Below are 14,048 nucleotides of genomic sequence, written 5' to 3' on the forward strand. Positions count from 1 at the left end.
TTTGAATCAAAGATTTGTGAAGGAATTTTGTAGGATTTAAATCCTACAGTGATTTGTCCTATAAAGTCTTTTGGAACAAAGAATTAATGTTTGTTAAATTCCATGAAATTACTAAGGAATATTATAATGTACTTGCATTTTGAAGAAAAATTATCAACAACTCCAACCTCTTGGAAAATTTTCTTTCAATCTATCTATCTCATTCAATATTTGTGTTTTTCCGACGATCTTTTTTTAAATTTTTTTAGAGAAGAGTATTTTTTACCTGGCCTCTGTATATCTAACCGGATATATGCAACGTTTTTTTTTTTAATTCGAGAACTTAGCCACTCAAATACCCAATCCGAAATTCATACTCTCGTGGAGATTTGAACACAGGACCTTGGGTGCTACTCAGCTCACTACAACCACTTGACAATTTTCTGTTGATCTATTCAAGCAATTATATTTTCCTATTATTTGGAATCTTCTATTTTACACTCTTATATCCATCAAAATCCTATGTATTTTTTTTTTCTATTTCTCTATTTTTCAATCCCGTGTTTCAAACAAGCAATAAATTGTCATCAATCCATTATCTCAAAAACAGAACAAATTTTACATTCCTTTAACTTTTGCTGTGATTCTACTGAAAGATATAGACCGCTCGTGCGAAACTTCAAGGAGTACAAATAATGCACAACACCCAATAGACACCAGAAAACAGTTTGGGAGTCTGCCCAGATAATCACCAAATGCTGCCGATTAACGTAGTACAATGGACATTAATTCAACCATGATGAAGCTTAGGGGCAAAAACAATTTTCAGTCAGCATGAACTTCTAGCAACTTCAATTGGTACATGAAGTATGTACACATAGAGAACAGATTTACATGCATGTTTCGGAACACATTTACCTGAAGGACCAACCGATCGAATCAGCCTGAGATATGTTTTGGTCTACTAGCTGTTGTTGAAGGGCTCGCAGAGGTGGTATCGACATATATTTATACTAGAGGGAAGAAAAATACAAGACAATTGCTTAGCCTAGGTCTTGTACAAGGAAGCTTAAGATTATGAGAAATCAGCTGGAGAGAAAGTTTTGTTTTGGGTTTTATAGTTACAAATTCTTGGAATGTAAATGACAATCTAGACTGTTTGGGTGAAGCTTCTGAATTCTCCAGGTTCCTTGCAAGCTACCGTCTACCCGTGGTGTACTAAGAAAATAAACGCAGCTGAACTCACGTGTGTATATACAAGTCTATAATCCAAGGAATCAAGGGAGCTAGCTACGTTGCCACGGCAGCCAAATTCAACCTCGGAGCCTCTGCTGTTCTGCAATCCTTTGCTCCCGACAACGGGCTCCTCGTCATGGCAAACTTGGGAACTCAGCAACGCCACCAGCATCGGTTATGCCTCTTTGTTCAGTCAAGCACGCCACATGGTCAAGTACAGTTACTAGAATAGAACTGGAAAACATCCAAGCTCCACGAGGCCATCTTTCGACGAAAAAGCGAAATGACGTATTTACAAACGAAAAATAATTTATTAATAAATTTTTTATATTTGTGTTTTTAGCGATCTAAAAGTAAAGGCTGAAAAATAAACCACGTTAAAACAAACCCAAAAATCTACTCCAAATTTAAAGTCAAAAGTTCAAATTTTGGTTTTATAAGTATAAGCATAAGCAAAAAGATGGATACTACAAACACAAGAAAACTAATTTAGTGTCTTTGTGATTTTTATGCGGTGCCTGCTATTGTACAGCATCCCGCATGAACAAAATATTACCAATCAATTACTAAATTTGGTACTCCATCAGTACTAGTTGATACCTCATGAGTACCATACCTGGTACGGTCGATACCCATGAGTATCATACAGTACCATCAGATACTAAGATTGAACTTAGAAAGGACATGAGAAATGGCTGGATATGTTTACCAGTGTCGCTCTCTGACCTGGTGACAGTGGCGGAGACAGGAGTAGGGCAGCTAGGGCTGTAGCCCTACTCCTGATCCTAAATATGCATCGAAATTTTATTTTAAAACTTCAAAGACTAAAAAATAAAGATAAAATTATATAAATTCAACTAATTAATCACTATATGTTTGAAAAATTTTTGGGTCCGCCCACTGCCTGGCGATGACGACGAGCTTAGGCATCGGGAGATCTCCCAATTGCCGTGGTTGGTTGCATTATCGAGGTGGGTTAGGACCAGATCCATCTACTCTGGAGTCCCCAGGTCCAGGCGGTGTGGGATGGTAGCAAGGCTGAGGCTGGCAGAGCCGTGCGGGTGGCCGGGTGGAGCCAGTGTGCACCGACGTTTGGTGGTAGCGGATGAGATGGTAGTGCTTGAAGCTAGTATAGACAGGAGCGACGCTAGCAATGGCAGCGATGGGAAACCACTTGTAGCTATGGCCAGATGTGGCGGCATTGGAGCAAATTTTTGCTCTTGGTCACCGCTATTGTCCATGAAAATGGCCATGGAGACATCATCACCATTTTAGGAGGGACCATACAATTTTTGAAGATGATGTTAGGAGATCCCTTCGCTCCTTGCGAAAACCTAATGACGGTAATATTTTAAATGTGAACATGATGCTACAAATCTATATAAAGGTGAAAGTATATCAAATTCATAGTTTTAGGATATATAAGATATATTGCTATATTTAATATTTTAAAATAGGGTAGCATATTCAATATAGAGAAGTCTGAGTAGAGTAAAAAACTAGATATCCCATCCTAACTATCAATAATGATGGGTTTATGTTCATGCATGATGCATCCACCATATAAAGCCTGCTTTGTATGGCCTCGTACGTAGAAAGGGGTTCAGAAACCTACACAGTCACATATATGGACATGTATCATATCGGAGCAATTTTATTATCTTTGAGGAGGTACCAAGAGGCCCTACTGTTTTCTATGTAAAATACCAAGAGATACCAAATTTTACGTAGAAAACAGTGGAATCTCTTGGTAGCTCCTTAATGATGAAAAAAAACTCATTAAGTATTAACTATTACAAAGTCACGTGCAAAATTCTGTATAGCTAGAATTACTACAAATGTATAATATTGTGTATTTGTGTAATATGACTGTAAGAAAACAGGGTACTTATATATCGCCTAAAATCTAGAAACAACATGACTCACAAACGCTTCTGGATCAGGAATACAAGAATTTGGTTTTGAATTCCTGTCACATTGAGCAACTTAGATTTTACAAGAGAATCCATGGAAATGGACTATCTAGACCACACCTTTTTTCCTTTTACAGGAGGCAAAACAGGACATCAACATATCTCAACTAGTAGTTAGGGAGACCGACATGTTTATTTGGGATGATTGTTTGACTTGTTCAGTTAAAAAGGCAAACGATATATTTATAAATAAAAATAATTTATGAATAAAAATTCTATATACGTGTTCTTAGCGATCTAAGAGCTAAAGCTGGAAAATAAACTACGATAAAAAAAATCCAAAATCTACTTACAAATTTGGTCAAAAATTTAAATTTTGGCGTATAAGCATAACTACAAGCGAAAAGACGTGACTCTTAAGATAAAACAAATGTGCAATAACCTTTTACATCTTTAAAAACTAATTATACTGTACATATCACATATATCATACATATATAAGACAGCGCTCATTAAGACATTAACGAGCAATATCACCACCGAATCCAACTACAACTTCATAGCCAACTTTGCAATCAGATCCTTCAAAACGAAGGGATAATTTCTGGTCAGATGCTCGAGTCCTTCTGTCTCCACGATTTTTCTTAGGTTCGCCGGATCATCGAGGAGCTGCAAGCACTTCTTCTTCAGCCCCTCACAGCGGTGTTCCCCGGCGAACGCCAGCATGGCCGCCACCGTCCTCACGTTGACGTGCTCACATAGCTTGTCTTCGCATACCAGCCTCAGCCTCTCCATCTTGTACCTCCTCGCCGCCGCGACCAGGTCCGGGAGCATCGCCGCCATGTCCCCTCCTCCCATCGTCTCCGGCAACGAGTCGGTGTACATGAAGTGGAGCAGCGCCTCGAAGTCCTGCGCCTCCATGTCGTCGATGATGCGTACGACCACGCCGGCGGCGCCGTTCTGATATTCCTTCCCCGCCTGGGTGGCGAAGAGCTCTGCGTGGAGGACGGGTGACCGGGCCACGAGCACGCTCCTGTGCGCTGCGAACACCTTACCGTCGACCTCGAACGCCACGTCGGCGCCCACTCCGGTGGACAGGAGGCCGCCAAGGTGCCGGGTCAGGTCCGACGGCGGCACCGACACCGGGGGGGACGGCGGCGGCGGGGCTGGGGTCGTGGTCGCGGGCTTGATGTCCTTCGCCTCGGGTGCCTTGATGACCGTGAGGTCGCACCTGATCGAGAGGCAGTCGTCCCGGAGGTGCTCCGGCGACCTCTCCAGCACGGCCTTTTGGACGAACCGCCATGGCCCCTCCGAGCTGAAGCCACTGAAAGCCTGCGCCCCGTAGCGGTAGGTGTAGGATGGCGCCGGCTGCAAAGCCTGGTCGAGTAGGCTCAACGCGAACCGCGCTCGCACGGGTTGGTTGACGTAGGTCGCGAGGACGAGACGGACGGAGACGCTGTCGGATACGGACGCGCCGCCGCCGTTGGGGTAGTAGTAGATGCGCCAGTTGTAGCCGCCGACGCAGAAGCTCGAGGACTGGACGCAGCTGCCGGTGGCGACGGCGTCCTTGATGCGGTGGTAGCCATCGATCTTGAGCAGGTGCTGGGCACTCTCGGTGCTGCTGACGATGGCGGAGGCGGACCGCGCGACGGTGGATCCAGTGTCCGTCGGCATGGCGGAGAGGGAGGAATCGAGCTGCACTTTTTTTTTTTAGTCCGTCCAGTGATCAAATGTTTGAAAATTTTAGCTCTATCAATCAAATCCGGTCATTGTCGTTAGATGATAGAAATGTGCGCAAGTCAAAAATCTCAAACACGTCCTCCACTCACAGCCCCTCATACATTGCACGCGTGTTTGACATAAAAGAAGAAAAACAAAATTTTAATCAATAGCAAAAGTGCTTTTTTAGTTTAGCAAGAACGTATGTATTTGTCAACCATCCGTGCATATGTATGGAAACGTGTTTGTAGGTATATTTAGATTTTAAGTTCATGTAATTTGCTCACTACCAACATAAAGAAAACGCAGGTTACAAAATACCATTACATAATTAAAAACCTAAGGTGCTAAATACCATCGTAAAAGAAAATTGGAGTTGGTAAATAACATTATCCTCATGGCCCTTCACAAATAGGCTATGTTTCAGACAACTGACCACAAAAATATTAGTTTCACTACTAAAAATAGATTGTCAAAATTTAAATGTATTGCCTGCATGTATGCTAAAAACAACACTTATTTGTAAATTGTATTTTTTTTGAGTTTTACCAATTGTATCCTTTCCTTCCTTAAAATGTTTTAGTTCTTAGTTTTCAATTTTCACAATAGTTGAGTTTTTTTTTTACATTTCCACCATACTTGTAAGTTTTTTTTAAATGCATCTTGTCAATGACTCGATAGCTGAGTATAATATAGTTGTATATAGGGTTGTGTCATGTGTAAGGAGTATGCACGAATATGGGGTGTGACACGGGGATTTATACAGGTCTATTACTGGTGAGGATATTACACTATTACTGGTGAGGATATTACACTATTCATGTCTATGTGTATTAGATCTCAGTCTCTTGCATACAAAGTGTAACCTAGTCTAACCTAGTCGACTAAGAGCCTATTTAAGGAAGCTTCTCTCAGCTGTAGCTTTTCCTAAAAGCCGCTTCTGCTGAAAGTTGTCCTAAACGGTCCACAGCTTCTGAGAATTTGTAGTTACGGATTCTAAAAAATGAACTAAGAAGCCAGAAGTTGGAGAAGCTGAGTTTCAGAGCTTTTACAGATTCTCAGAAGCTGACTATCAAACATCTGCTTCTCGGAATCTAAAGCTCCACCAAACAGGCTCTAAAGTCAGCGTGATGTCCTGGTGATATGGTCAGTTGGCTGTCATCAAGAACTCTAGAATGACTCCATGAGATTGGTTTTGGCTTGTTGTTCAATTTTACGGTCCTTGAGAAGGTTGCAGACAGTACTAAAATTTTAATGTAAAATTTGGTACCAAATTTTACATTAAAATTTTGGTACCTTTCGGTACCTACTTAAGGATCGTAAAATTACTCGTATATTTTTACCCTACCTCCCTCTCACTCTATAATCTCCTTATTTAGTGAAGAACATTCAGCTTATTTTTTCTTGCAACTAATTTGCCTCTGTAGTGCTAGTAATACACTTATCTTAAGACAAAAGGAGCATAAAACAACAAATTAAAATAATGTATTGCATAGGTTGTTTGAATAATCAAGTAAATATGTTGTTGCTCAGATAACACTCTTATAAACATAAAAATAAAACCTTCCAATAAGAGTGATATGAGGTGGACGCCATACCCAACACTGCCTAAACGTACATCTCCATGACAAGATCTCTTTACACATGCATTTCAGCATGTGTGTGGTGATTCTAATGAAAGTGTCTTTGCAGAACTTCACGAAACAAATTCTCCAGAAAAAAAACATCACGTACGAAATAATTAGTTGTAACAAATGTGACGGCTCAACATGCGATCTATAGCTGGTTGAGGGCCTATTCGTTTCATAGGAAGAACAAATGATTTTATCCCTAACTATTATATTTCTATGAAAACTATTTAGTTCGGAGTAAATATAGGAAATTTCTTTTTTCTACTTCTTGTAGAGAGAAAACATAGAAAATTTTTCACTCATCCAAACCTTTGAAAAAATTCCTATAAATTGATGTGAGCATGTATTGCTATTCCTACATTTTTCATATTCTTACGGGTTAAAACTACTCCAAACACAATTAACCCAAAATTGGTATGCATGAGAAGAGAGTGATAAACACACCTGAATCAATCGAATTAATTAGCTTTATAGAGCTGAGGGGTACGGCGTGAAGATTATCCTTGAGATGTTTTGAACAATATTGTTTCCAAATGATATGGCTTAGAGAGGCAAGGGTAACAACACACATACTTATATATACCCCCAGGACGTACAAAAAAGCATCAAGAGGAAAGACGGAATCACTTGGCTAACGGAGTTACGGCCGGTGCATGCATGGTTTCATTGATCCCACTGCCGTTTAAATATTAAGTCCTCGTCTTTTCGCTTCTACTTATGTTTAACATAAGTAAAAATTAATTTTAATTTTCAGTGTTAAATTTAGAGTTGGTTCCTAGGTTTTTTTATGTAGTTTATTTTTTAGCCTTGGTTTTTAGATTGATAAGAACATATTTATAAAATTTTATTCGTAAATTATTTTTCATTTGCAAATACGATCACCTCGTGAGCTGCTTGAGCGATCAAAAGGCACATGAGAAATAATATATTTATCCGACTATCCAGCCTTAACAGTGTAAGGACTATTCGGTTTGAAAGAATTTCGCTAGAGAAATTAAACCGTTTCATATGAAAATTCTATAACCGACAACATCCACAAAAATCACATCTAGGTTATGCTCACATTTACGCATCAGGTTCCGAGAACGCCAATTTGTGTTCGTGAGATATGCTTATGTATATTTTTTTTTCTGGTGAGTACTTGACTTCTATCTGTATACACGCGTACGTAGAGTACATGTGGTGTAGTCATACGTAGGAAAGAACCAAATGTGAGCTATCGTCATGTTCTTTTTCCTTTCTTTATTTGGAATAATTAATTAGCTGATTAAACTCCAGGGAACTCCTTGGAGCCTCTGCAAGTCTGCAACATATATTCCTGCGATCAGTTCATTGTTATGCCAAACTTGGGAGACAGGCGAGGCTCCTTTTTGCTCAGCTCGCTTTACTCAAGGCACAAGTGAATAGTACGGTACAGTATCAGACGGATAGATCGGTTGGGTTTGTTGTAAGGAAATTTTGATGGTATAAGGTTACTCGATCACGATGCCGGTTTTATTTTTAGTAAATATGGTGTCATATTAGTAAAATTGATAGCATGACATGAGATTTATAAGGAGAGAGATGAAATCAATTTCACCTAAATGAAATCGGCGCTGCACTGTTTCCAACACCTTGAAATTGATTGAAGCCAGTATTGGAGCACAACTAGATTCATTTCAACTTCTCCTTACTTAATCCAACCATAGTTAATGTGATAAATCAAATACAAGTTTGCCTAAGAAATAAAAAAAAGAAAAAGAAACTGCACATTGGAAATGATCGTTTCATTGATGACTTCATAGCACTTGAGCTGATGATATTTGATAAATTAGGGGAGATTCTAGTCTTTTTGTTTTTATCGGTATAGATAAAATAAGTGAAAAATAAACATTTTTAAACCGGAAGGAGTATGTTCTCTTTCGTTTGAGTAGGTTGGTCATTTCCGACAGCGTCAGGATGCACAAATGTGTGGGCTGGAGTGCGTGTGAGGCTGTAAGGGCGAGTTTAGCCGAGATACATTTTCCTGGTACACCCGGGCAATCATGCTTTATTTTAGACAAAGCATACATGCAACAAATTTTAAAACCGCAACAAATTTAACTCATACACATAACATTTTAGACAACTTAATTGCTGACAGGTATAATATTACCACCAAACACACATAAAAAAAAAGCTACGGTTTTGTAGCGAACTTGGCAATTAGATCCCTCAGGACAAGAGGGTAGCTTCTTGTCAGATGCTCGAGCCCATCCGTCTCCACGATTTTCCTCAGGTTTGCCGGATCGTCGAGGAGCTGCAAGCACTTCTTCTCAAGCTCGTGGCAGTGGTGCTCCCCGGCGAACGCCAGCATGGCCGCCACGGTTCTCACGTTGACGTGCTCGCATAGCTTGTCCTCGCATACCAGCCTCAGCCTCTCCATCTTGTACCTCCTCGCCGCCGCGACCAGGTCCGGGAGCATCGCCGCCATGTCCCCTCCTTCCATCTTCTCCGGCAACGAGTCGGTGTAGACGAAGTGGAGCAGCGCCTCGAAGTCTTGTGCCTCCATGTCGTCGATGATGCGTACAGTGACACCGGCACCGGCGCCGGCGCCAGCTGCGGCATGGTCCTCGTCCGCTGCGGCGAAGAGCTCTGCGTGGAAGACCGGGGACCGTACCGCGAGCACGTTCCTGTGCGCCATGAACGCCCTGCCGTCGACCTCGAACGCCACGTCGGCGGCGACGCCGGTGGCGAGGAGGCCGCCGAGGTGCTGGGCCAGGTCCGACGGTGGCGGCGGGGTCACCCTGCCGCCGGCGACGACATCCTTCGCCTCCGGATTCTTGACGACCGTGACGTCGCACCTGACCGTGAAGCGGTTGTCCCGGAGGTACTCCGATCTCTCCAGCACGGCCTTCTGGACGAAACGCGGCGACCCCTGCTGGCTGCCGTGGCCATGGAAAGCTTGCACCCCATGCCGGTAGGTGTAGGACGCCGCCGGCTCGCCGGCCTGGTCGAGCAAGCTCAGAGTGAGCTCAGCTCTCACGGCTGGGCCGCTGTGATAGTAGTAGTAGCCTTGGTAGGAAGGGTTGCCTCCATAGGCGAGGTAGATGGATATGCAATCGGAGACGACCGAGTTGAAGCCGTTGGGGTAGTAGAGGATGTACCAGTCATGGCCGCCGACGTGGAAATGCCGAGACTGGACGCAGCTGCCGGTGGCGACGGCGTCCTTGACGACGGAGTAGCCGCTGATCTCGAGCAGGTGCTGTCCGCTCTCCGTGCTTCCCACAATGGCCGAGGCGGACCGCAGCAGCTTGCCGCTGGCCGTCGGCATGGCTTTTGGAATTAACGGGCGATGGTACCGTATCCCAGCTGCGGAATTTCAGATTACAGTGGAATCTTTGACATTAGTGGTCGTTAGTGTTAGTGTTAGAAGATAGCTGAACGCGACCATCAGTTCGTAACTTCCGATTACTTTTGCCTGTTGATTTTTACCATACCATCGATTATTTGTTGTCACCCCAACTCAGACATGGTTTAATTAATATTTGCCACTCAACTCTTTTGCAAGATCTAATTTCCTCCTTTTCTTTCGCGCGGTTGTCTATCTGCTAGCGAGCATTTTTCAGTATCCTTGAGATTATATCATGAAGTCACACATTTTTGAAAAAAATATAAATAAGTACATTAGAAACTAAAATTTTACACTAAAAATTTAATATATCTAACTATTTTATTAAGTACAGTAGAATTTCTTCTATCTAGCTACTTTTAAAAACCTGATAAAAGCCATCCATTACTCCATTTGTCTCAAAATATAAGTATTTTTAGGATTTAAATTTTGTATCATAATATAAGTATTTCTGTATTGATTTTACATGATTTCAATCATTCCAATTATTACAGAGTCAATCAGATGCTTAAAAAAATCTAATAAATTTAAAATTTCAAAATTAACCACTGAAGTGACTAAAAGAAAATCATTTGACATCTCCTTTATCTACATAAAATAACCTAGCAATAATTATATTTTGAAACGGCCGTAGTATGTTTGTAATTTTGAGTCTTTTGACCTATATGTGGCAATGGGTCAAGCGGCAAAGCATTTGATCGGAGCAACAATACATTGGAACATGCATCTGATTAAATTTTTTACAATTTATGACAAAGCATATAGAGATATTAAATTTTAGTGTAAAATTTTGATGCCTATAGTATCTAAAGATACCAAGTTTACTTTTGATATTTGTTTTTTTCGTTAAGGTCTTTTTATGGTACTCTAGCTTTGTTTTGGACCATCCGTTAGGTATTCATCCAATGGCCGGTGCTTGTATTACTCTAATTCTTAAGACCATCGTATAAGGGAATACAAAATATTTGTTGCATATGTCATTAATTAAAAGTATCTTGGTAATAACGTGCTATGTAGTAATTACTAAAATAAGTTCCACATTATGTTTTATAATTTTATAAATTCGAATTACGCCACACAAAAATTACCTTTATGGAAATTTTTGTCACATTTTATTTGAGCCCTATTTAAATTACCACTTCAAAATCTGCTGATCAAATTTTAAATGTTTGCGGAATATCAACATCGCATATATGTTTTTTAATATTGAATTTGCAACTACCAGGATATTAGAGTCATATATATATATATATATATATATATATTAGAAATTACAAATTTTCATCAATCTCACGGTCTCTAGTTGCCAAAATAGCAACCCCCCACTCCCCCTCCGGCTACCCCACCCCCCATCCCCACCTCCAAAATTTTAGCACCACCGTTAAATTTAGAAAGACAATAAATGTGTTGTCTCTTTCCCGTTCATTGTCATAACTTAAATGGTGGATAACTTTTCAATTAGAATTAAAACATAATTAATTAATGGACTAGATTAAACCAAAGCTCTTATCAAAACCGTTTTAGCTAGAGATGTAAAAAGGTTTTAAAAATGTTATATTTGATGGTATCGTGTGTGTATATATAGCAAGACTAATATGTGTACCCTCTTAGTATAAGCTATTCTACACCCCCTCACTTTCAAGGTCTCCCAAGACCCATCCCACCACCCACCCATCTTTTCAAGGCCTAAAAGTCATCTCTATCTCAATTAAAGATTAGTCAAAAAGTTTTTCCAGTGGGCCAACCCCTTATGGGATTCCCCTCATATCTATTTAAGTCAACCTCTCGTCTCACAGAAATTCTGTAGTAACACAAAGATAAAAATACAGTAACACGACAACTAATTTGCAGTAACAACGTCGAAACATACTCATGAGAAATCTACTTTTTTAAAACAATTTTTTTCAAACATCATGATACAAAATTTCTTAAAAAATAATATATGAGTGAGAGATAAAGTTGTTTAAAGTTCAAAATCTTAAAAAATATCTATAAGTACAGTAACGATGCGCCCTCTATATAGTAATGATGCTTCCTCTATATAGTAATAACGTTATGTTGCTATAAAATATGCATATTGTTACTGCACAATTGCAGTAACGTCATAATAGAAGTCCAGTAACACCACGATATACGTGCAGTAACATGTGCGTTGCATAATTACAGTAACGTCGTGATAGAAATACGATAACATCACGATAGAAGTACAGGCATCCACGACGCGATGCTTAGATGGATGCTTAAGAGAAAAAACCGTTTTTTTATATTGTAATGGTACGGCGCTCATACAAGGAAGCTGCTGCTTTCGCTAGCATCGATGCTTGAGCAGTACAACTACTTGCACGTCCTGAAAAATAAGCACGAACACATACTCTATCAAGCATCCAGCTTGTTCCCTTGCGTCGCAACACCAAGCTTTTATGCAAGGTGCTTAACATTTTCTCTTTTATAAACATCTGTTTAAGCACTCTCCATTAAAGATGCCCTTAGGCTTAAAAACAGAAATAACGATGGCATTTCAGGGCTCATGGGGAAAAAGATTTCCCATCCCCGGCCCCGTGGGGGTGGGTGCTTGGCGGATCCCTGGCCCCGATGGTGACTTTGCCAACCATGGAGAATACGAGGGAATCTAGTTTGTACGACAATTAGGCCTAATCATCACTTCAATCCAACCGGGAGATCAAGCTCACGTCGGTCAAAACCTATTTAAGAAGGATATTCCAATGTCAAATGAGGCGTCACGGGGAGCATGGGGTTTACCCAATTTAGGCTCGAGGATTAAAAGTGAAACTATATAAATTAAGGCTGATGAACGAGAAACAAAATTATCCTTAATTCTCATAACAACATGCTACAAGGGTTTGCAATATCACAATTATCGCCATAATAATCGCAATAATCAGTAATATCGTCAGGACACGATAACAATTTATGGTGATATATCGTGATAATCACGACATATCGTGCAATTTCACACAAAAACCGTGATTATCGATATCGTAAAAATCATTACAATAATCTTCCTAGATACTTCGATTATCGTTTTCACCAAAACCAAGGCGATAATCACTACCTACTGTGCGACAATCTCTCCCTATTGCACGGTTTGACCCCCAAAACACGATGATTTTATTCAAAATTTTGAATTCAAATTCATGCGGTTTTCTGCGATTATCACCAATAATCATGATATCGCTGGCACATGATTTTGGCTTATGAAACATAAGTGAAACCCGGCATGCTAGCATGGTAAACCATAAATTAAATGAAAAATTTTACGATACCTAAGATATACTAAGAGAGCTGTCAATTTTTTTTGTTGGATCTATTGTAAAGTTTGCTTTTCTCAAGAATAAAACAAACTTCGTCCTACCATTACGTTGAGGTTCCTCACTTGAAATCTATTCCGAGACCTCAATTTCTCAATTTAGAGATGTGTTCGTGCGGTGATTCTACGTACTGGGAGTTTTTGTTTTGAACACAAAGAGTATTCGCAAAACATAATGTAACAGATTCTAAAGAAAAACTTCATCAAATACATTGTTGAAAATAAAGGGTACCTAACAATGTGAGGCCCTTGCTATACCAAACCCAGTTTGTATGGAGAAAAGTACGATGGATAACCGCGATAAAATCACATCCAGCAAATTGAAATAGTATGAATAAATAATCAAGTAATCAACTCACCTAGATCAATCAAATGAACTTATAGAACTGATGGGAAGATTATCTCGACAAGATTGCAATGATATGTCTACGGTAGCGGGTAGCTAGCTATACATATTTATACACGATTATAGAGATGCCTTGATAATGTGAGGAGTGGGATCCACCTAGACGATGGAGATGCCGGGTATGGTTTTTATACCCTAATCTTTTCGCTTTTGCTTTTATTTATAAGCCGAAGTTTAAATTTTTAATTTTAAATTTAAAGTTGATATTAATGTTTTTTTATCATAATTTATTTTTCAGTCGTCTTAGACTTTTATATCGATGAGAACATACATATGGGGGCGGAACCAAAAAAAGTAGGTAAGCTAATATATTGTTAACTATTTTTAAAATTTATAGGATAATTTAAATAATTTTAAAGGGATTATGAACCTAGGCATAGGGCTCCAGCCATAGCTGCCCTAGGCCTGGTTCTGTTTCATTTGCAAATATACTGTTTGACTTTTTTTTCTTGAATAAGTCAAATAA

The 14,048-nt window shown here is 39.9% G+C and overlaps 2 protein-coding genes across 2 annotated transcripts; both read right to left on the reverse strand.

Annotated features, from left to right (window-relative positions):
• Positions 1-3,677: 3,677 nt before the first annotated feature.
• On the reverse strand, positions 3,678-7,011 carry LOC102721359 (BTB/POZ and MATH domain-containing protein 2-like). The gene is made up of 2 exons (XM_006653351.2): positions 6,923-7,011; positions 3,678-4,823 (listed from the first exon to the last, which is right to left on the reverse strand). The coding sequence occupies exon 2, from the start codon at positions 4,800-4,802 to the stop codon at positions 3,678-3,680; it is 1,125 nt and encodes a 374-aa protein (XP_006653414.1). The 5' UTR covers positions 4,803-4,823; positions 6,923-7,011.
• Positions 7,012-8,636: 1,625 nt separating this feature from the next.
• On the reverse strand, positions 8,637-13,587 carry LOC102721640 (BTB/POZ and MATH domain-containing protein 2-like). The gene is made up of 2 exons (XM_006653352.2): positions 13,536-13,587; positions 8,637-9,808 (listed from the first exon to the last, which is right to left on the reverse strand). The coding sequence occupies exon 2, from the start codon at positions 9,768-9,770 to the stop codon at positions 8,637-8,639; it is 1,134 nt and encodes a 377-aa protein (XP_006653415.1). The 5' UTR covers positions 9,771-9,808; positions 13,536-13,587.
• Between the last annotated feature and the right edge of the window lie 461 nt (positions 13,588-14,048).

This window comes from Oryza brachyantha, chromosome 4, assembly GCF_000231095.2.
Source record: "Oryza brachyantha chromosome 4, ObraRS2, whole genome shotgun sequence".
Classification (NCBI taxonomy): domain Eukaryota; kingdom Viridiplantae; phylum Streptophyta; class Magnoliopsida; order Poales; family Poaceae; genus Oryza; species Oryza brachyantha.